This window comes from Pseudorca crassidens, chromosome 1, assembly GCF_039906515.1.
Source record: "Pseudorca crassidens isolate mPseCra1 chromosome 1, mPseCra1.hap1, whole genome shotgun sequence".
Taxonomy (NCBI): Eukaryota; Metazoa; Chordata; class Mammalia; order Artiodactyla; family Delphinidae; genus Pseudorca; species Pseudorca crassidens.
In genome coordinates, this window is record NC_090296.1 from 100,779,420 (window position 1) to 100,802,559 (window position 23,140).

General features: G+C 40.1%; 1 protein-coding gene across 1 annotated transcript in view; it reads left to right on the top strand.

The window, feature by feature from the left end:
• The window catches only part of SCG3 (secretogranin III), a 38,338-nt gene that overhangs the window by 8,434 nt on the left and 6,764 nt on the right, over positions 1-23,140 (top strand). Inside the window, exons 7-10 of the mRNA XM_067747070.1 lie at positions 2,286-2,463; positions 4,937-5,053; positions 8,737-8,820; positions 10,647-10,784. Of these exons, the coding sequence (XP_067603171.1) occupies positions 2,286-2,463; positions 4,937-5,053; positions 8,737-8,820; positions 10,647-10,784 (517 nt within the window). The remainder of the gene's footprint in view (positions 1-2,285; positions 2,464-4,936; positions 5,054-8,736; positions 8,821-10,646; positions 10,785-23,140) is intronic.

Sequence of the window (23,140 nt, forward strand, 5' to 3'; positions counted from 1 at the left end):
CTTTACTTAGACTTGCCATTCACTTGTCCTTGTCCTTGCTGGACTCCTTGCCTCTTCATCTTTTCTTTGGCCTCAGCCAAACTACTAAAATCATTCTCTCCTCCTTGAATTCCTTTTTAAATTTCTAGATGGAGCTAACTATAGGAGGATATAAGAGGATATCAAACTCCTCACCTCTCCTTTCATTTTCTCCACCAGAGCTCCCATACCCCATGCATGGCTCTCCAACATCCTATCCCAAATACAAGGAAAAAGGGTATATAGACCTATGGTCCTATTTTAGGGAAGGCTAGAAAACAGAAATTGGTATGGATTGTTTTTGTTTTGTTTTTTACTGCTAGCCAAAAATTCTCCTTTGTTCTCCCTACTTCCAATCCCCACCACCTGCCATTTTGAAAAACAGCTTTTCAAGATCCACCCACCCTAAAAAAAAACTATCTAGATTTATCACAGAACTCATGGCTTTTACTCAAACTTACCAATCTGAACCAAAACTTACATAGCAATTTTCATGATCCTTCACTCCCATTATATACTCCTTACTTCCCATCTCTAAAATGTCCATATACTTGACCTGCTCACTCATATTATCTAAATGCATAAATGCAAACAAAATATTCTTTCAGTAAATGTTTATTGAGGTACCACCTATGTACCAAACACTGGGGATAAAATGCTCATTTAAAAAGATACAATCCCTGCTCTCATTATGCTTAAGGTCTAAGGGAAGAGGTAGATGGTCTTCAAATAGTCACGTATTTTATTTTATTTTATTTTTTTAATAAATTTATTTATTTATTTTTGGCTGTGTTGGGTCTTCGTTGCTGCGCGCAGGTTTTCTCTAGTTGTAGCGAGTGGAGGCTCCTCTTCATTGCGGTGCGCGGGCTTCTCATTGCGGTGGCGTCTCTTGTTGCAGAGCATGGGCTCTAGGTGCACGGGCTTCAGTAGTTGTGGTACGTGGGCTCAGTAGTTGTGGCTCGCAGGCTCTAGAGCTCAGGCTCAGTAGTTGTAGCACACAGGCTTAGTTGCTCTGCGGCATGTGGGATCTTCCCGGACCAGGGCTCAAACTCGTATCCCCTGCATTGGCAGGCAGATTCTTAACTACTGCACCACCAGGGAAGCCCAGTCGTGTATTTTAATTGTGACTGCATTAAGTACTCTGAGAAAAGAAACATGGTTCTACTAGACCTCATAAAAAAGGAACCTGTCTTGGACTTAGGCTTGGGGAAGGCTTCCCAGAGGAGGTGACTTGAGCCAAAAACTGAAGGCTGAATAGGAGTTAACTTGTGAATATGATAGGCAATATGTAGAGAAGGATGTGTGGAGTACCCAAGTAACTGAAACAAGGACAGTGTGGCTGCCACACAGAGAGAGCAATGAGAGATGAGACTGGGGAGGTGGACCCAGGCCAGATCAGCAGGGTCTTATCAGCCATGTACAGATTCTGATCTTTATCATAAGAGCAATGGGAAAACACTGAAGGATTTTAAGCAAAGGACTTACATGATCATATTTTTAAAAAGATAACTGGCTACAACGTGGAAAATGCAGGGTTGGGAATAGATTGGAAGGTGGGTGGTATACCAGTTAAAAAGTAAGAAGTGAAGGTAGCTTGGACTAGAGTGGGGTAGTGGAGAAAGTGAGAAATGTACAAATTTGGGATAAATTTAGACAGTATGGCCAATAAGGCTACTGATGGATCGAATGCAGGGAAATGAAGAGGCAAGAAAGGCTCTTACATTTCTGTCTAGTTCACTCAGTGGAGAATGGATCATTAAGATAGGGAACACTGGACACACATCAGGTTTGGGAAAAAGAGTCTTGTGTACCCTCCCAGCCAGCGTTTAAAATGTCACCCAGGAATCACTAAGGTATGATTGCTCTGCTAGCATTAGACATTGTGACAGGCTTTCCTGTATCTTGGCACCATCCCTCTTGGTAGATTCTATAAACTCAAAGCTCCCCTCCTTGGTGAAAGGCAGTTTTATGAAGAAACACTCATGAGAACTAGTGGAGGGAAACTTGGCCAGGGCAGGAACCTGTCTATTCTCCCCTGAGCAGGAGCCAGGGTCTTCAGGTAAAGCACCTGTCTCTAAATCCCAATGATCTTCCCATGTAACTAGATGCCCACACGCCTGCAAAAGAGTTTGATCCTGCAGGAGCTTACAAAGGAAGAGATATTCTTGCACTTCAATTCAAGCGCGTCACAGAGGAAAGAATCATCCTGGATTGTCATCAGTTCTAACAAAAATGTTTATTTTGTATTGATTTTTCCCCCACTGTAGACTCCAATGGCAGCAATTCAGGATGGTTTTACTAATGGAGAAAATGATGAAACAGTGTCTAACACCTTAACCTTGACAAATGGCTTGGAAAGGAGAACTAAAACCTACAGTGAAGACAACTTTGAGGAACTCCAGTATTTCCCAAACTTCTATGCACTACTGAAAAGTATTGATTCGGGTAAACATTGTTTTCTGACCATGTGGAACAGAAACAGTAATTCCAGGAAATGTGTGGGTGGGGTTTTTTTCTTCCTGTTTTCAATTTCTAAATTCAACCATCAATGACGTATATTATGGCCTCAGGGAAAATAGTTCACATTGATTTTTTTCAAAAGAAGTGTACTAGCCATGGAAATATTTAGGAAAGGGTAATCAGGAAAGGTGGAATTTCTGGATAATTTAATCTTCATGTTAACAGAGGGTTCATTTATTTGTTCAATAAACAGGTATTGAACACATGCTGTGTTCCTGGGATTGTAGTGAACCTTGTACCGATATAGGGATGAATCAGAGTGTTCCTGGCCTGACCCATTTCAGCCTCAACTTTTATTGCAAGTCTCTTTTCAAAAAGGCTTTATTTTCCTCTCTTAGTAAGAACAGTGTATGGAACATAATTTATTATTTTTAAATGATTCAGAATTTTGCTTTTTAGATATTTTCAACTTGTCTTCAAATGAATTGAACTAAACATTGGACTAATGAAGGTCAGGAGCCCAAAAACGCTTGGGAAATGTTCTGCTTTTTTTTTTAAAAAAAAGTCCTTAATGTGTTGCTCTCTTTTCTTTTTTATGTGCACCAAAATAAGTTGACTGAAGATTTCAGTTCATGTTTATTTTTGGTTAATCTGCAAGGAGGATAATAATGTGCCAATTTTCTGTTGTTATTGTCCATATAGCTGCCCTGCACTGCCTTATAGCTTTTCTTCTTCCTGTTTAAAGATTCATCGCCAGTTTGAACATTTGTAATAAAGACTTCTGTAATTGTAACATCTTTCCCCAAGAAGTGACCTTAGAGTAGACTTCATTTCTGGGGAACATCCTTTTGTCCTTCAATCCCAGACATTGGCCAGATGGCACCAGCCCCCCTGCTGGTGTCTGCAGGGCTTGTACATCTTGAGGGTCTATTCTTGCCCCACTGGTTGGCAGATACCCAGCTCAGAACCTCTGTCATCCTGGTGAATCACTTCTTGTCAGTGAAGTGTATCAGCATAATACCAAATATTTATATGGATGTGACCTTGAGCAAATAATGTGATTGCTGAAGTTATTATTTACCTGCCCTTTTCCAGGATTTCTCTCCCGCACCTCTTCTCCCACCTTCCTCTCTCCCAACTTTGTGACTTTTGTGGTATTTTTAAGATTCCACTGTATGGAATATTCTTTATTTTGTGTGTTTTTATCTTTCAGTTTCCTTGACCCCATTCCTTATTGCCTTTGTTTTTATAGACTTTTAATTTAAATACTTACACTGAGGTCTTTGATAGTACCCATCTTTTTTACCCAGGGTCTGAACCAACTGAGAAAACCGAAGTATCTTTGCTACTGATACAGACCGGGTTGTAGAATGTAGCTTGGTGTGAGAGCCAGCAGTGGGCTTGTCTACTCCCTACCCCCAGTCTAGCTCTTGGAACAGCCAATCCTGGAAGAGTTTGAGTCTGCACAGCAGGCACATTTTTCAGTTCCCTGCCTTCCACTGTTCCAGGGGAATGGAAAGAAGAAAGATTCCAAATCCCCATCCTTCAAGAAAAGTAAACTAATGGCTGTTGGCTACCAACCTCATCTGTGAGGAGGATGAAAAAATGGGGGGAAAGGCTAGAAGTATGTAGAGAAAATCCTTCCTGGCAGCTGAAAGAATAGGGAAACAGTTCTCTAGCAACTTAGTTTTTCTTTCCTTCAAAAATGGAAATAGCTTTTTTTTTTCTGATTTTAGAATTAATATAGCCACTGAACTATTATGGAGTCATTGGCCATCTTGTTCTATCAGGATACAGAACAGTATGTCACATATGAAGTTTCCAAGAAACTGTTAGTAGTGGTTGCTTATAGGAAGTAGGAGTTGTGGGGAGGGAGAGGAAGAGAATATTGCTTTCACTGTTTACTTCTGTACCACTGGAATATTTTCACTATATGCGTTTATTCCTTCAAATGAAATAAATGTTAGAAAGCAATATATACTACTGTTAAAAAGTCAACATTGCATTTAAAAAATAAAGAAACATGTGTGTCCCTATTTCAAATATTAAGCTTGATTAATGAAAACAGGTCATTCCTTCCCTCAAAAACATACAACCAGAGTAGAGAAAGGTTGTTGGGTTACCAGTCTTCTAACTTTCCTTTTGAGTTTATATTATCTCAGGTTGCAAACTGTCTCTATCATCTACTCTATCAATAAAATATTTTAGATTAAGGTAAACCGTTTTGGAGAAGTTATAATTACCCATTTCTGAAAAAGTTCAGTATACCTGTACATTGTTCTGTATTACCAATCAAGTCTTGGGCTTTTCAGAAATTAAATATATTTTAGCTATAAATGGTTTAGCTATATATGTAGGGAGAACTATTTCACTAAGATGCTGTATTTCATAAATGAACATTGAAAGATGAAGCTATACTCCACCAGTCCTTAAAAAATTATTTTGTCCTTTTATATAGAAAAAGAGGCAAAAGAGAAAGAAACCTTGATTACTATCATGAAAACGTTGATTGACTTTGTGAAGATGATGGTAAAATATGGCACCATATCTCCAGAAGAAGGTGTTTCCTACCTTGGTGAGAGTCCTACCTCTTTTGTTTTCACAGTGGTTAGTTTTCATTGTCCAAAATGAATGAGGGATTTGGCAACAATTATTTTACTAATTGGATAATTTATGCCAAAGTAGCCTGAATCATCCGGGTAATCAGAATTGCCCAGCTTGACAACGCATACAAAGAAAATTAACTAGACGTTTTCAGCTCTTTATATTTACAGATCCAGTTCAAATACAGACATTTCACCTTTGTTATATTTTGTCTTATTAACATTTTCTAATAATCTCGCCAGAGATAATATTATTAAAATTTGACTTTTTTTTTTCCCAATTGTGTTTGCATGGTTTGGGACAAAAAGAGTCTTGATTTTAACCAGTGCGGCCTGTGTGTGGTGAGGAGGAAGGAGCACTGGACTAGGCATCAGAAGTTCTGCTTCCTGGTCCCAGCTCTGCCTCAGACCAGGTCTGTCATGCTGGGGAAGGCACTCACCTTTCTGGACCTCAGTTTCTGTATCTGTGAAATAAAGGACTCTGTTACCTCTAACCGGGGCTGGTAAACTACTGGCCATGGGCCAGTCTGTCCCATCACCTATCTTTGTATAGCACACAAGCTAAAAACAGCTTTTCCATTTTTAAATGGTTGAAAAAAAATAAAAATAATAGTGTTTTGTGACATGAGAAAACTACATAAAATTCAGATTTCTCCATCCATAATCAAGTCTTATTGGAACACAGCTGTGCTTCTTTGTTTTAGTGTTGTCCGTGGCTACTTACATGCTACCATGACAACACTGAGTAGCTGCATATGGCTGTCAAAGCCAAAAATACTTACTAACTGGCCCTTTATAGAAAAAGTTGGCAACCTTTGATTCCTTGAACTTTATAGATAAGCTTAATCTTTGATTCTGCATGCAAGTTGTTAAAAGAAGAAAAGCCTTTTGTTTTCCTGCTTGGTTTAGTTAATCACCAAATACCATTCATCTCAGAAGTCCTTTGGGCAAGATGAACTCATGGCCCCTTACTCTGATCACTGATGCGGGAGGGAGAATTAAATGGAAGAGAAAATCTCATAGGATAGAGTAATCCAGAGTTGTTCTGTATAAATGCCATTTTTTCCTACATGAAAACTAGTTTTACTGTTTTTTTTCTGATTATAAAAGAACATATTTATTTAAAAAAATCAGTCAATGCAAAAAGATATTAAAAAGACAGTGAAAAAATCACTCATAATATATATATTATGTCTATAATACATAATAATGTATGCACACATACACATACATACCTATGTCATTTTTTTTCTTTTATCTTATTTAACAAAAAATGGGCTCTAGTTACACACCATGCTTTGTGGCCTACTTTACCCACTTAATAGATCTAAAACATTGTTTCAAATCAATCATTGTTTCATATCAATACCCTGTGACTCATATTTCGCACTTAAGTCATTTATTCTATGGAAATAAATTAGAGATGCCGCAAAGGCTTGTGTGCAAACCAAGTATTTCCACTATTATTTATAGCTGTGCTGTCCAGTGTGTTAGTCACATGTTGCTATTTACATTAACAGTAATTAAAATTAAGCAAAATAAAAAATCTGTTTTCTCAGTTGCTCTAGGCATATTTCAAGTGCTCACTTGCCACAGGTAGCTTGTGGCTACCATATTGAACAGCACAGAAATGAGTATTTCCATCGTTGCAGAAAGTTCTATTGGACAGCACTGGCTTATAGAAACAAAACAATAGAAATAAACTTGCTACCCCACAAGAGGAGACTATATAAATTATTAATTCTTATTTAGACTAAATTTTATTTTTTAATGTTTGCGTTTTTAATAATTGTATGTTTATAAATTGTGTTTTAAATATTGTTTACAAACAATATGTTATAAACTACTTTTAATAATCATAGTGTTTATAAACAATAAATAAATAAATATTGTTTATAAAGACTAATGATGGGGGAAATGTCCATGATATATTATTGAATGCTTAAAGCCATTTAGAATATGACCTTAATTTTGGTGTTAAAAAATGGATATGCATAAAGAAAGAAAGTTGGGGAAAAAAAAAGTTAGAAAGAAATATACCAAAACATTATCTGGGCATAGTAAGTGTTATTTTTTCCTTACAATTTTCTGTTCATTTTCGTATATAACTTTTACAATCAGAAAATGAGTTGTATGTAGAGAATTTTTCTGTACAAGCATGTTGACTTTTGACTGTCGCTGCCATGAAGGTACACCCTCAGACCCTGAAGGGCTCAGGGGCAGCATGGGTAGAAGAGAGAGGATTAACTAATCTCCTCTCCTCCATCTCAGCATGTGACAAACAATGATCAGTGATCTACCCTTCTGTTCTGGTCCCAACAATGTATGGTGACTACGAAGTTTGCCAGCTGTGGTCGCTATCTCAAAGAAGAAAGCAGAATGTGTCACATAATAGGATATACTGATTTTCTTCTCAAAAAGGGGTGGGGTAGAGTAGAAGGAAGAATTTTCTTGGGGAGAAATAATACAAAGTAATAATGGACTCTTTATAGACAAATTGCAAAGAACTGCTTGTTTGCAAATAGCCCTGTCCTATTAGTAAGATGGATATGTGACTGGTTAAATAACTGAATACCAGGGTTGTGGATTCTAATTCATTGACTGCCTTGAGGTGGTCACAGTCTAGATTCCTATCTGGTAACACCTACAAGATGTTACTCCAAAGAGCAGAATTAGGACAAAGACAAGAATACAGATTTCAGCTTAATATGAATAGAGAAATTCTCGCCCTTAAGACACCTAACATGAAGGAGGTGTTAGCTAACCGTGGTAATCATTTTGCAGAATATAAGTGTATCAAATCAGTATGTTGTACTATACCTTAAACTTACACAATGTTCTATCTTAGTGAAAAAAATATTTTTTAAGACTAACAATAGAACTGGCTGCCTTGTGAATTAGTGAGAGCCCTGAATGACAGAAATCCAACTGTTTGGCTTAAGCGACAAAGGAATTTATTTCCTCATGTAACTGAAAAGTCCAGGGGTGGGGGTAGTCTGGCTTCAGGTTTGTGAAGCCCACCACAGTGTGAGGAATCTATCCCTCCCCATCTCACTGACTTTTTGTATGTTGATTGATTCCAGATAAACTGCTCCATTCTGGAAACAAGATGGCTGGTACAGCTCCAATCTCACATCCGCACAGTAGAGCAATCCTAGTGGAAAGAGAGCCTCTTTCTCTTAGCATTGAATCTCACTGGCCTGGCTTGAGTCATGTGCTCCTCCTTGAACCAATCACCATAGCCTGAGGGCTGGAGCAGCCAGGCCTGGGTTATTCAGCCACCAGTGGAGCAAATTTGCTGAGAGTGGGAGAGGTCTGGGTTCTCCAAAGGAAGATCAAGGTGTAGTTACCAGAAGGCGTTGAGTAGGCCCAAACCACAGTTGTCCATTATAGGCCTCAATCACAGTGGTCACAGAAATGTGGAAGGGACTTCTGCAGTTAACTGAGTAGGAAGCTGAACTTGAGGATCTCAAATTGTATGCCTTTCCATCTTGAGAGTCAATGAAATATAATCCATATCAAAGCCCCTTACTAGCAGTGCTAATATTGTGGAATTGCTGTTTGGCTATTTCTGGTGAGATTTAAACATTTTTAGGAAAACTTTGAAATGGTCTTTTAGGACATAAAATTTTATTTCTTCTCCTCCCCCCTCCAGAAAACTTGGATGAAACAATTGCTCTTCAGACCAAGAACAAACTAGAAAAAAATGTTACTGACAATAAGAGCAAGCTTTTCCCAGGTATGATTTATTTTAGTATTTTTCCCCCGACTTTTAGCAAAATAACCCTTTTGAGTGGTAAACCATGAACTTCAATAAACATTGATAAAGAATTACAGATTTCAAAAAGTTTGAAAACCTGAAATCCAACCATGGGATTAAGTAGCGATAACCTTGGCCAGTCAGCACAGAAATTTAATCCCAAGAAGCATTGAAAAGAAATGAGGACTTTACTGAAGCGGTGGCTGGTGGGCAAAGGTGAGAGCTATATCCCAAGTTGAGCAATCCTTCCTAAAATTCTCCTTTAGGTATCTTTTTCTCTCCCCAGATCACCACTGTCCCTTACCCTCCGTCCCCTCCTGCTGCTCCCTCCCATACTCTCCCCTCCCAGCTCTTCTTTCTCCTCTGGGACAGTCTGTGCCCCCGTGTGGTATGATTTATGCCCTTCTCTTGGTTTCCTCACTTCTGCATCTCTACTCATCACCCTGCTTAGCATGGCGAACACCACGGAGCAGAGCCGTACAAAGGAGAATTTCAGGGATGAGGAAGGCGCAAAAAGAGAAAAGATCACCAACTCTTTTTTTTTTTTTTTTTTTTGGTACGCGGGCCTCTCACTGCTGTGGCCTCTCCCGTTGCGGAGCACAGGCTCCGGACGCGCAGGCTCAGCGGCCATGGCTCACAGGCCCAGCCGCTCCACGGCATGTGGGATCTTCACGGACCGGGGCACGAACCCGTGTCCCCTGCATCGGCAGGCGGACTCTCAACCACTGCGTCACCAGGGAAGCCCAAGATCACAAACTCTTATACTTTAATTTTGTGTCCCTATCACAGAAATTTTGTACCTATATTTGATAGAATATACAGCCCTTTAAAATGATGTTTTCAAGCAGTTTTTAATAACATGGAAACATTCTTCCATAATGATGCTAATGACAAAAGCAAGGAACAAAATTGTGCCACAAGTATGAAAAAAATGCATCAAAAAAGTATATATATATACTACAACACTAGTAGTGGATGTTTAAGGAGACAATAACTGATTTTTCTTTTTTCCTATTTTTCTGTAGTAATAAACCTTTTACTGAAAAAAGAAAAAAGCTTATCATTAGACTGCTTGACATTCCCTATTTTACTGACTACAGGGATGCATTACCATTGTTTTCAAGGGGTTACCTACTTCAAGTTTTATGATTCTTTAATTCAATATAGGATTTCTAGAAGGAAGTATAGTTATTTTTAAGTGAGAAGTGAGCAAGCGTTATTATTGACAGCAAGGGTTCAATACTCTTCTTTGCATTAGGGTGACCAGGGATAAGGGAGTATGAAGAAAGAGGCAGGAGAGAAGTCCAGCCATAGCCCCAAACCCTTAGGTGCTACTCTGAGTAACAGACTGTTCTTCAAAAACAACATCAAGGAGAGATGGGGCAACTACAGAGTTATTTTCATTTGGAATCAAGACTCAAATTTACTTTGGAAACTGACCTATCCCACTTGAATGCCAACACTGATTAAAATAAGGAGAATAATCTACACTCTAATATCACAGTGTCGCAGAACAGAAAAAACGCAACCAGAATCCAGAAAGCTGGGGTTGTGGGGTGTTGGCCCAGCTCTTCTGCTAACTCAACGGGTGGCCTTGGGCACATCTCTCCCCGCTTTGGGCCTCAGTTTCCTCTTCTGTGAAATGGTGGGGAGGGAGGAATCACACTAGATAATCACTAAGATCTCTTTCAGCTCAAAAAATGATCTGACCTCAAACTACACCTTTGTAATAAAATTTATTTCTACACTAGGAATTAATTAATAGATAGGAAATAGGGTTATAATAGTGCACAATCTGATTACAGTGCCATCAGAGAAGAGTCATGAAGAAACAGACAGTACCAAGGAAGAAGCTGCTAAGATGGAAAAGGAATACGGAACCTTGAAGGATTCCACAAAAGATGAGGACTCCAACCCAAGAGGAAAGACAGATGAGCCAAAAGGTATGGAATTGACAGCTCTACGTTGACAATGAAATTGGGGAAGCAAAAACTTTCACTTGAAGGGTCATCCACAAGTCAAGCCCCACCAAATCGGAGAAATTAACATCATCTGTATACAGAAGATTCAGCACATGGTACCTTTATTTGAATAGCAATTTTTTTTAATGGTCTTGAGTCTTCTGGAATGGCAAACTGGTTTCATCTTTTGATGGACTTTACCGTCCAATGGGCTTTTGCACTTTGGGAGGAACACTCATGACCATTTGTGCATTGTTCAATGTCCAATTTATGATCTTATGAATTTATTAAGCAATATTCATTTAAACGTAATTGACACTCCTCTTAATAGTCACATACTACTTATTTAACAAAGTCATCAAAATTTATGGATTTAACAAAGCAGATTTTCTTAATCATTTATATTGATTGCAATCTGACACTTTCAAAGACTTGATTAAAAATCATAAATCAAATATATTACATTTCCTTAAATAACCTAAATACCTTAAAAAAGCAAACACTAAACTAGCCCAGTAATTATAAAACTTGTTTTTATCCTTATTCTTACACATTCCTGGGGTCAAATTTTTACTCAGCTCTAGTAAGTCTATATGATATAAATTCACATCTTCCAAGGTTTGAGAAACTTAACTGTACCCAAAGAAAAAGACCCTATGAAGTTGCAAGTTCAAAGTCATTAACCCTCTGATTTCAGGTCAGGATGCGGGATCTGGTTGCACAGTCCAATGTTTCAAGCCCCTTTAATTACAAAGTGTGCTGGTTACATCATAGAAAATTTATGTCTGTATCTCAGATAGATATTCTTTTTCTGAAACTCAGTGTCTTTACCAGAAGCTGTGAACAGATGGCTTAAACCTACTTTATTTTTTGTCATGATATATTGAACTCTTTGGTATAACTGGAACCCTATTTATATCTTTTTCTGTATCTCATTAGTAGGGTCACCTTGAGGTTTCCTTCCCTGGAAGCTGAGGGAATGGGTCACTGCTCTCTTGGGAGAGGGGGTAGCAAGTGTGACATTCAGCTAATTTATCATCTGGAAATACACCATTGGGCTCCCTTTTCATTGTTTATTACATATAATCATTAGTGGCAATGAACTGAGGGACTTCCCTTATTCCTTGCTGTAATATGATAGGAGACCACAAAAGCTGATCATGTTTATGGTATAGCTCTTAATTTTGAAGAGACTGCTTCGCCCTCATACAAGTTCCCAATCTCTCTTGCTCATACAGATAGAAACAGGTTCACATTCATACTTGATAATAGACCCATGCTTAACAGTGTCTATGTATTAAGTAGAAAAGAAAGAAGCTAGCTATGTATTTAATACCTTGTAACTTAATAACAGCAATAAAAGTACAAACTATTTCTCTCTTATATTACTACTCTCTTTGTTAACACTTTATATTAAATTTCTCCATTTATGTAAGTTGTTCCAGTTAATGATGATAATGACAACGATGATGATTTTTCTGTTTAAATTGGTGTAGCTTGGGCAGTAACCCTGCCTCCAAGTTTCTCCTTTGTCCTTTTTGCCCTGTACCCAGTGGTTTTTAAAGCATCTATGCTCTCTGGCAACAACAGACTATTTTTTTTAATTGAACTATAGAAAAATGTTGTATTAGTTTTAGGTATACAGAAATATATATATATATTTTTTCAGATCCTTTTCCATTATAGGTTATTACAAGATATTGAATATAGTTCCCTGTGCTATACAGTAGGTCCATGTTGTTTATTTATATATAGCAGTGTGTATCTGTTAATCCCAAACTCCTAAACAGGCTATTCTAGACCTACTCTGAATTTTCCTGTCCCCCCCCCCCAAAAAAAAACCTTGAAATCAATTCTCCTTCAAAGAGTTCTGGTTCCTTTATGTAGAAAATATAGAAAATCCAACCTGAGTTACATGGGTTCAAATGAGTGGTGATGTTGGCCAAAGGTAATGCTTGTATTCCAGTTATTGGGACTTTTTGACACAGGGCCGAAAAAGAAATTTTTTCTTAATATATCAAGTTCATGTCGATTTTTCCTATCTCATGAAGTTTTAGATTATTACACCCCTCTTCTCTCTAGGATGGATTTCATAGACCACCACTATTTTCTCCTATATTGACATTACTGACATATGAACTCTAATTGTTTGGTGGTAGCCTATGTTGGGAAAGGTTATGAGGTTGCATCTGGACTCAGGAGGAAAGAATGTTGCGATGATTAATTAATAATGTTTGTCATGGGCATGGAAACGGGGAATTGGTGATATATGTGTCACTTTTGCTGGCCAGTCATGCTGCCTTGATGTTTCCAGTCAACCCTAGGCCCACTTTGGATGAGTGGTAAACTTTTTTTAATAACTTTTTAAAATTATAGTAAAATATACATAACATAAAATTTACCATTGTAGCATTTTTAAGTGTACAGTTCAGTGGCATTAAGTACATTCATATCATTGTGCTACCATCACCACCATCCATTTCCAGAACTCTTTTCATCTTGCAAAATTGAAATTCTAAACTCATTAAACAGTAACTCCCCATTCCCCCTCTGTCTTCAGCCCCTGGCAACCACCATTCTACTTTTTGTCTCTAGGAGTTTGACTACTCTAGGTACTTCAGATAAGTGGAATCATGCAGCATTTGGTCTTTTGCTACCAGCTTATTTCACTTAACATAACGTCCTCAAGCTTCATCTATGCTGTAATGAGCGTCAGAATTTCCTTCCTTTTTCAGGCTAATAGCCCATTGAATGTATATACCACATTTTGTTTATCCATCTGTTTGCCTATGGACACTTGTGTTGCTTCCACATCTTGGCTATTGTAAATAATGCTGCTCTGAACAAACATCTCAAGACTAAAAAATATTCAATTTGGGCAGGGGGAATATTCCTAGAAGTGGAATTTCTAGATCATACGATAACTCTATTTTTAATTTTTTGAGAAACCAGTGTTTTCCATAGTGTTTTCACCCTTTTACATTCCCACCAACAGTGTGCAGAAGTTCCAGTTTCTCCATATCCTCACCAACACTTTTATTTTCTGGTGTTTTTTTTGTTTTGTTTTGTTTTGTTTTGTTTTTATGGTGGCCATCCTAATGGATGTGAGGTGGAGGATGAGTGGTAAACTTTTGAAAGACAGCTAAGCAGGAAAAGAGTGGTTCTGTGCCCTGAGATAGAGAGCTAGGAATTGGGCAGCACAAAGGACTACAGCTCAGTGTGCCTGGATCATCTCCTCTGGGAGCAACCCACATGTGATGACCATCCTTCCCTAGAACAGAGCAAGCCATATCTATCTAGGTCAGCTGACTTGCTGAGGCAGTATGCTCATTGCTTAGGACAACACCTTATATTGCCGTGCAAATATCCCTAGGAATGGGTGCTTCCCGGTCTCTTACTTGTTTTAGGAAAGCATTATGTAAAAAAGGAATATGAAGGAGTTGATTCTTGGTAACCCACTACTTCCTGTTTAGGGTGTGAGTGTGTGGAGACTAATGATGAGGTTAGATTTCTTTAGGATTTCCATCAGGTAATAATGGGGAGAGAGAAGAGTAAAATTCCATCCAGTTAGTGTTAATCTTTTTTTTTTTCCGGTATGCGGGCCTCTCACTGTTGCGGAGCGCAGGCTCCGGACGCGCAGGCTCAGCAGCCATGGCTCACGGGCCCAACCGCTCCGCGGCATGTGGGATCTTCCCGGACCGGGGCACGAACCCGTGTCCCCTGCATCGGCAGGCGGACTCCCAACCACTGCGCCACCAGGGAAGCCCAGTGTTAATCTTTGTAATGGCTCTCCTGAAACATTAGGAAAAGGGTAGGGATTTGGGGCTAATATTAGTCCCCCCCCATTATTTAGAGACTTAATTTACTCATGCTACCCCGATCCTATTTACTCTGGGATAAGAAAAACTGATTCTAGTATGGTTTAGAAAACACCAAACTGAGCTTAAGCCAAGGGCCAACATTTCTTGGAAAAGATGTAATTAATGCCCAAAAGGACATATTATGACATATATCTTTGTATTCACAGTTGCTTTATTTGCACTTTTCTCAAAGGCTATTTTGCTTCTTTGTTATAAAACCCAGGGAGAAAACACCTGTTGTCTCTAGGCAGAAAAATAAAAGAATCTACGAGGGTGAAGGCAGGGTTGGCTGGGTTTCTTGAGACATTTATTCAGCAATAAATAAACATTTATTCCAATGGCATGTCTGGCACTGTGCTCAGAAAGCTACAGAAGGAATTTAAGGACCAATGCCTGCCTTTGAGGACTCAGGCAAGCTCTGAAATGACCTAAGAATAGGCCTTAAGTCATATGTAGGCAAATACAACACAAGCCACATATGTCTCTCCCTTACTGATGAGTCAGCAGCATGTAGAACAGGCTCCCTTCAGAGAGGAAGCTGGAGGACGTTACAGAGCAGAGCAAGAGATGAGGTAATAGCTAAAACCACTTAAGGAAATAATTAGAAGCAGGACACATTGGCAGGAATATCTGTAGGGAGTCTGTTTTGGTCTTGTGATGTGAAGTGATGGCCCCATCCAACAAAAGGAAATATTGATTAACCATGCCAAGCATATGCTGAGGGCTGGGAGGAATAACAACAACAGGAATAACAACAACAGACTACATTTATGTCACTCTTCAACTTACAAAGCAAGTTTACATGCATCTCACTTCAGGCTAAATGTAAAAATTCCAATTTAATTACCAGTGATGAAAAATGACACGTTCACCTTTGAAAATATTTTAGACTATTTAAACCCTTGCTTTCTACAGGGACTCACACTAAGAATAATATTTTAAGATATCGATTTCTAGTTGGTACAGTTATTTGAATGATTTGATAATTATTCCTAAATATAGGGATATGCCAATGAAGTCAAATTTACTCCAATTTCAACCATATCTATAATGGTGCTTAATTTTTCAAATAAATTGCTCTCTGGAGACCGAAGAACTTTAAAGTTTTATTCCATGAGCTAAGTGGGGCTCTTTTTGCCAGTCTGATGTTTACACATTCACTTCTGCTCTATGAGTCACTGAAAATCTTTCAAAACACTCATCCAAGGGGTGAAATAAGCATTACAATACCCATAAACTCATTCCAATGCTATCATTTGTCAAGTTTATGGCTAGATAATGGAATTAAGATGAAAAGGTCATCTCTAAGATAACTTTCCCCTAAATATCCTATCATCCCCCTATCTTTTTTTCTTTAATCTTTTAAAATATTTATTTATTTATTTATTTTTGACTGTGTTGGGTCTTTGTTGCTGCATGCGGGCTTTCTCTAGTTGCAGCAAGCAGGGGCTACTCTTCATTGCAATGTGTGGCTTCTCATAGCAGTGGCTTCTCTTGTGGAGCACGGGCTCCAGGCACGCAGACTCACTAGTTGTGGCTCGCGGACTCTAGAGCACAGGCTCAGTAGTTGTGGCGCACAGACTTAGTTGCTCTTCGGCATGTGGGATCTTCCGAGACCAGGGCTTAAACCCGTGTCCCCTGCACTGACAGGTGGATTCTTAACCACTGCACCGCCAGGGAAGTCCCCCCGTATCTTCTTTACAGAAGCCAGAAAAGAGAAAGCAGCTTATTTAATTAATAAATTGATAATAAGCTGACTAACTCACGGGGATGCTTTTATTTTTAAAGCAACACAGCAGGGGAAAATTCGTGTCTTTATTCAAGCCCCAAGGCATTCTGTTGGAAATGTCCAAAAATGGTGAGGCTGTCTTCTTCCCTATGAGTCAGCAAGTGTGCCAGGAGCTAAGGCAGGCCAGAGACCTACCACCAACACAGGATTTTCCAGGACAGCAAAGGAGAATTTCTCCCCATATACAGAAACCACGGATCTTCTTTTCAGAATTCACTCCTTAATTTACAAATAAGTAAACCAAGCCTTAGAAAATGAACAGTCTCGCCCAAGAGCTCATAGGCAAAGAGTGGCAGAGCTGGGGCTTGAACTTCTGTCCCTTGACTCCCACCAGTGGTCATCCCAGCATCCCATGCTGCATCTTGCAGGCATGTCAAATGGCATCATTTTGCCCAAGTTCTTTTTCTTTTGGGCAGTGCCATTCAGCTTGTGGGATCGTTATTATTATTTTGGGGTGGGGGGCTGCGTTGGGTTTTTGTTGCTGCGCGTGGGCTTTCTCTAGTTGTGTGAGTGGGAGCTACTCATTGTTGCAGTGCACAAGCTTCTCATTGCTGTGGCTTCTCTTGTTGCAGAGCATGGGCTCTAGGCTCGCGGGCTCTAGAGTGCAGGCTCAGTAGTTGTGGCGCACAGGTTTAGTTGCTCTGTGGCATGTGGGATCTTCCCGGACCAGGGCTCGAACCCGTGTCCCCTGCATTAGCAAGTGTATTCTTAACCACTGTGCCACCAGGGAAGCCCAGCTTGTGAGATCTTATTTCCCTGACCAGGGATTGAACCCGGGCCCTCAGCAATGAAAGCGCCAAGTCCTAACCACTAGGCCACCAGGGAATTCCCACAAAAATTCTTTAATTGAATGGCTCTGGGGCCCACCTTGACATCCATGATACCAGTATCAGTTGCTTTGTTCAAACCTATAATCATATAATCTTTACTATATGGAATTTTAAGCATTATATCAAACAATTTTCATAAGCACTCTTTTCAAACATTTAATATCTTCAGTATATCCAATATTCAGTAGGTTAAAGCTATTGATTTCTACAGAGTTGTTTGTTTCGTCTTGGTTTGGTTTGGTTTTTTTGAGGGGATGTTTGCAGATCAGGGGAGCATATCAGGATCAGGACAAATTCATGTATAATAAAGGATATTTCTCTTGCAGGGCTGAGAACCAGAACAGCCAGAAAAACAGGGCTGCATCTTGACTCTGGCCCTCTTCCCATCTGCTTCAGCATAAGTTTTAAGGCTTATGCCATATTACCTCAGCCATGAGCTATTTTTTTCCAAAAGAAGCTGAAATTAATTTGAAAAAAATAGGCCAGTTTTCCAAAGTGGACTCTCATGGGCTTTTAATGCACACTGTGTAAATAAAAGATTTGCTTTACAGCTCCCGAGAAGAGAAAATGTAAACAGGAACCAGCTGCTTGTCTCTAAGAGCAGATGAACACCTGCTTTTATTCCCGTTGTTTCCAGGGCCCCAGCAAATGTGCGGAGGTCCCAATGCTGGTGGCAGTGGTTCCCAGATTTTGCCCCACATTCGAATCATCTCAGGATTGCTTTAAAAAAATCCTGATACTTAGTCCCTCCTCCAGATATTCTGATCTATTTGGTATGAGGAGTTACCCAGGCATCAGGATTTTTAAAAGCTCCCCCAAGTGATTCCAATGTGCAGCCAACTTTGAGAACCACTGCCTGTTGGCCAGTTTGGTAATGACAACAGTCACTAAATCTCTAGTCGAAAAGGTGAATTTTACCCAGTTCCACTCATTAGAGGTTCCAGATTCATTCTGGTTCAAGATCAGGCTCTGACCCTTACTCAGCTGTCTGCTTGGGTACATCACTTAGCCTCTCTGAGCCTGAGTTTCCTCATGAGTAAAATGGGAACAATAATGCTTATTTCATAGAGCTCTGTGAAGATTAAGTGACACATGGATATAGTATGTTTAGCACTTTGGTAGGTGGTTTATTTATTTATTTATTTTTGCCTGCATTGGGTCTTCGTTGCTGCACACAGGCTTTCTCTAGTAGCGGCTAGCAGTGGCTACTCTTCGTTGCGGTGCACAGGCTTCCCATTGTGGTGGCTTCTTGCTGTGGAGCATGGGCTCTGGGTGCTTGGGCTTCAGTAGTTGTGGCATGTGGGCTCAGCAGCTGTGGCTCACAGGCTTACCTGCTCTGCGGCACGTGGGATTTTCCTGGACCAGGGCTCGAACCCGTGTCCCCTGCATTGGCAGGCGGATTCTGCCAATGCAGAATCCGCCTGCCAATGCGCCACCAGGGAAGCCCTCATAGGTGTTTTAAATTGTTTCTGATGTTATTATCATTTAAATTCAGAATCCATTGAATTTCAAGTCTTGTAAATAAACAATTCATTTTTTGAGGAAGGAGGGAAGGAAGGGAGGGAGGGAGGATGGGAGGATGGAAGGAAGGAAGGAAGGAAGGAAGGAAGGAAGACTTATACCATTTCTTTTTAAAAATTGTAGTTTCCCTAGGTTGGATGCCATGCTCACCAAACAATCTTCTGATTATGATTAGCTTCTATATAAGAAGCCTTCATCCATTTACTCACTCAACAAATATTTACTGAGTGCCTATTTTGTATTAGGCTTTATTCTAGGCGTGGGAGTACATTAGCAAACAAGAAATATTTCTAAGGGAGGAATTATGTGATATGGTAGAGAGTGATACATACTATGGATAAAAATAAAGCAGAAAATGGGAATGAGGGTGATGGGGGCGGGGGGATTCTATATTTTAAGTTAGAGAAACAGCCCTAATCATGTATGTTATGGTCCACAAGATAGTAGTCTTTTAATGGATTACAGTCTAGCTTTCTTTAAGCTGCAGTAAACTAAGTCTTTTTTGTGGGATGATAATGTTAATATGGTGAATGAAATTATTTTTCATGCATTTCATACTTTTAAAAATTCAACACCATTTTTATAGGTAATTGGTCACTGAGCAAAAAGCAACCTGACAAGATGACGCTGAGTCCCCTACTTCCAATTGTCTTAGGTTGGGTTCCCTCCAAAGCAGACTGAGAGGAGGATTTGAGGTGGCGTTTTTAATTGGCAGGTGACCCCAGGAAGCTCTACTGGGGGACAGGTCCATGAGACAGGGAAGGGAAAGAAGCCGTTGTGGTGTGTTAATGAGCAGACTTCAGCTGTGGGTGTGGGGCTCAGTCCCATGAGGCTCTCTGGGGACCATGTGGACCGAGCCCGAGGAGTGAGGAAGCTGGGGTGTATATCTGCCAATCCTGTCCGTCACTGGCTCTGGGCTCCTCTATTAGCATATCTAGAATATGGGAAGCATGAGGGTGGGGAATCAACAGTGTCTGCTACACTATGCCCAAAACCTCATATTTATATTTTACTCTCCTAATTCAGAATTTTTAATATAGTGTCTAAACAGAGTCTAAGCTGGGATATTCCTTTTCCCAAATAAGCTCTCCACAGGGTGTGGAGAAAGGGAACCCTCCTACGTTGTTGGTGGGAGTGTAAATAGGTGCAGCCACTATGGAGAGCAGTATGGAGATTGCTTTAAAAACTAAAAATAGGGCTTCCCTGGTGGCACAGTGGTTGAGAGTCTGCCTGCTGATGCAGGGGACGCGGGTTCGTGCCCCGGTCCGGGAGGATCACACATGCCGCGGAGCGGCTAGGCCCGTGAGCCATGACCGCTGAGCCTGCGCGTCCGGAGCCTGTGCTCTGCAACGGGAGAGGCCACAACAGTTGAGAGGCCCGCGTACCGAAAAAAAAAAAAAAACAACTAAAAATAGAACTACCATACGACCACCAATCCCACTACTGGGCATATATCTGGAAAAAACCGTAATTCGAAAAGATACATGCACCCCAATGTTCACTGCAGCACTATTTTCAATAGCCAAGACATGGAAACAACCTAAATGTCCATCGACAGATAAATGGATAAAGAAGATGTGGTACATCACTCAGCCATAAAAAGGAACGAAATTGAGTTATTTGTAATGAGGTGGATGGAACTAGCGTCTGTCATACAAAGTGAAGTAAGTCAGAAAAAGAAAAACAAATACCGTGTGCTAACACATACATATGGAATCTAAGAAACGGTACTGATGAACCTAGTGTCAGGGCAGGAATAATGACGCAGATGTAGAGAATGGACTTGAGGACACAGTGGGGGAAGGGGAAGCTGGGACAAAGTGATAGAGTAGCATTGACATATGTACACTACCAAGTGTAAAATAGCTAGCTAGTGGGAAGCAGCCGCATAGCACAGGGGGATCAGCTTGATGCTTAGTGACGACTTAGAGGGGTGGGATAGGGAGGGTGGGAGGGAGGCTCAAGAGGGAGGGGATATGGGGATATATGTATGCATAAAGCTGATTCACTTTGTTGTAAAGCAGAAACTAACACAACATTGTAAAGCAATTATACTCCAATAAAGGTGTTTAAAAAAAAAAAGACATGGGGGCTTCCCTGGTGGCGCAGTGGTTCAGAATCTGCCTGCCAATGCAGGGGACACGGGTTCGAGCCCTGGTCTGGGAAGATCCCACATGCCGCGGAGCAACTAGCCCCGTAAGCCACAATTACTGAGCCTGCGCGTCTGGAGCCTGTGCTCCGCAACAAGAGAGGCCGCGATAGTGAGAGGCCCGCGCACCGCGATGAGGAGTGGTGGCCTCCACTTGCCACAACTAGAGAGAGCCCTCGCACAGAAACAAAGACCCAACACAGCCATAAATAAATAAATAAATAAATAAAATTTTAAAAAAAAGATATGGTATGTAAACGGAATACTACTCAGCCATTAAAAAAAAATGAAAGAATGCCATTTGCTGCAACATGGATGGACCTAGAGATTATCATACTAAGTGGAGTAAGTCAGACAGAGAAAGACAAATATCACTTATATGTGAAATCTAAAATATGACACAAATGAACTTATCTATGAAACAGAAACAGACTTATAGACATAGAAAACAGACTTGTGGTTGCCGGTGGCAGGGGAGGGGATGGATCGGGAGTTTGGGATTAGCAGATGCAAACTATTATATATAGGATGGATAAACAACAAGGTCCTACTATACAGCTCAGGGAACTATATTGAATATCCTGTGATAAACCATAATGGAAAAGAATATGAAAAAGAATGTATATATATGTGTGTGTGTATATATAACTTAATCACTGCTGTACAGCACAAATTAACACAACATTGTAAATCAACTATACTTCAATAAAATAAATTTTAAAACTTAAAAAAAAAATAAGGGGACTTCCCTGGTGGTGCAGGGGTTAAGAATCTGCCTGCCAATACAGGGGACAGGGGTTCGAGCCCTGGTCCAGGAAGATCCCACATGCCGTGGAGCAGCTAAGCCCGTGCTCCACAGCTACTGAGCCTGCACTCTACAGCCCGCGAGCCACAACTACTGAGATCACGTGCCACAACTACTGAAGTCCGTGCACCTAGAGCCCGTGCTCCACAACAAGAGAAGGCACAGCAATGAGAAGCCCACGCACCGCAACAAAGTGTAGCCCCTGCTCGCAGCAACTAGAGAAAGCCTGCGCGCAGCAGCGGAAGACCCAATGCAGCCAAAAATAAAAATAAATAAATAAATTTATTTTAAAAAATAAGCTCTCCATATTAGGATATAATATCATAGGTAAGATTGTGGGAAGAATGCTTAAAGTTATTCAAAGAGCAAGACTTACTTTTTTTTGAACATCTTTATTGGAGTATAATTGCTTTACAACGGTGTGTTAGTTTCTGCTTTATAACAAAGTGAATCAGCTGTACATATACATATATCCCCATATCTCCTCCCTCTTGCGTCTCCCTCCCACCCTCCCTATCCCACCCCTCTAGGTGGTCACAGAGCGCCGAGCTGATATCCCTGTGCTATGCGGCTGCTTCCCACTAGCTATCTATTTTACATTTGGTTGTGTATATATGTCCATGCCACTCTTTCACTTTGTTCCAGCTTACCCTTCCCGCCCCCCGTGTCCTCAAGTCCATTCTCTACGTCTGCATCTGCCATCTGCGTCTTTAGAGCAAGACTATTTTCACACATCCTCAAAAGTTTCAGAAGCCCTAATTACCTGATGTGCTAATGACAAATCATTATTATCTATTCATTAAAGCAAGCCCTATGAGAACCACTAATGTGATTTAAATTCTTTAAAAATAATGAAGTTGCATTCTTTAGAAATAGTCTAAGATTTCTTTCCTTCTTCAAACTGAATTAATTTGAAATACTGCTGTGTTTTTTGGTTTTGCTTTTTGTTTGTTTTGTTGTTGTTACCAAATCTGATGACCTTCGTAGCAAATGGGCAACAGACAATGAAAATCCTTACATTCATTGTGCTGCAATGTTATAACATCAGTCAGGAGGACATTGGTCTTTCACGTGCTCTAACATTAAAAGCAAAGAATTAAAATCATTTACACAGGCAATTGAACTGAATAGGGGCTGGAAATTGTGGCTCTCTTCTTTTGTCCACTTACCCCTTTTTGCAAAGGAGTTTCTTTGTGCTTCATTGGGGACCAGGTAACATGGAACCCCAGTGGTGACGTAAGAGTGAGCTCACAAGATCAGGAAGAAAGATGCTCAGGAAGTCACTTAAGTAAATGTTGTGGTGGAAATTGGAACGTCAGCAAATCTTAAGGCAATATTACTGTTCATGGACTATAGTCAGATGTACCCAGGTTCAAGCCTGGCT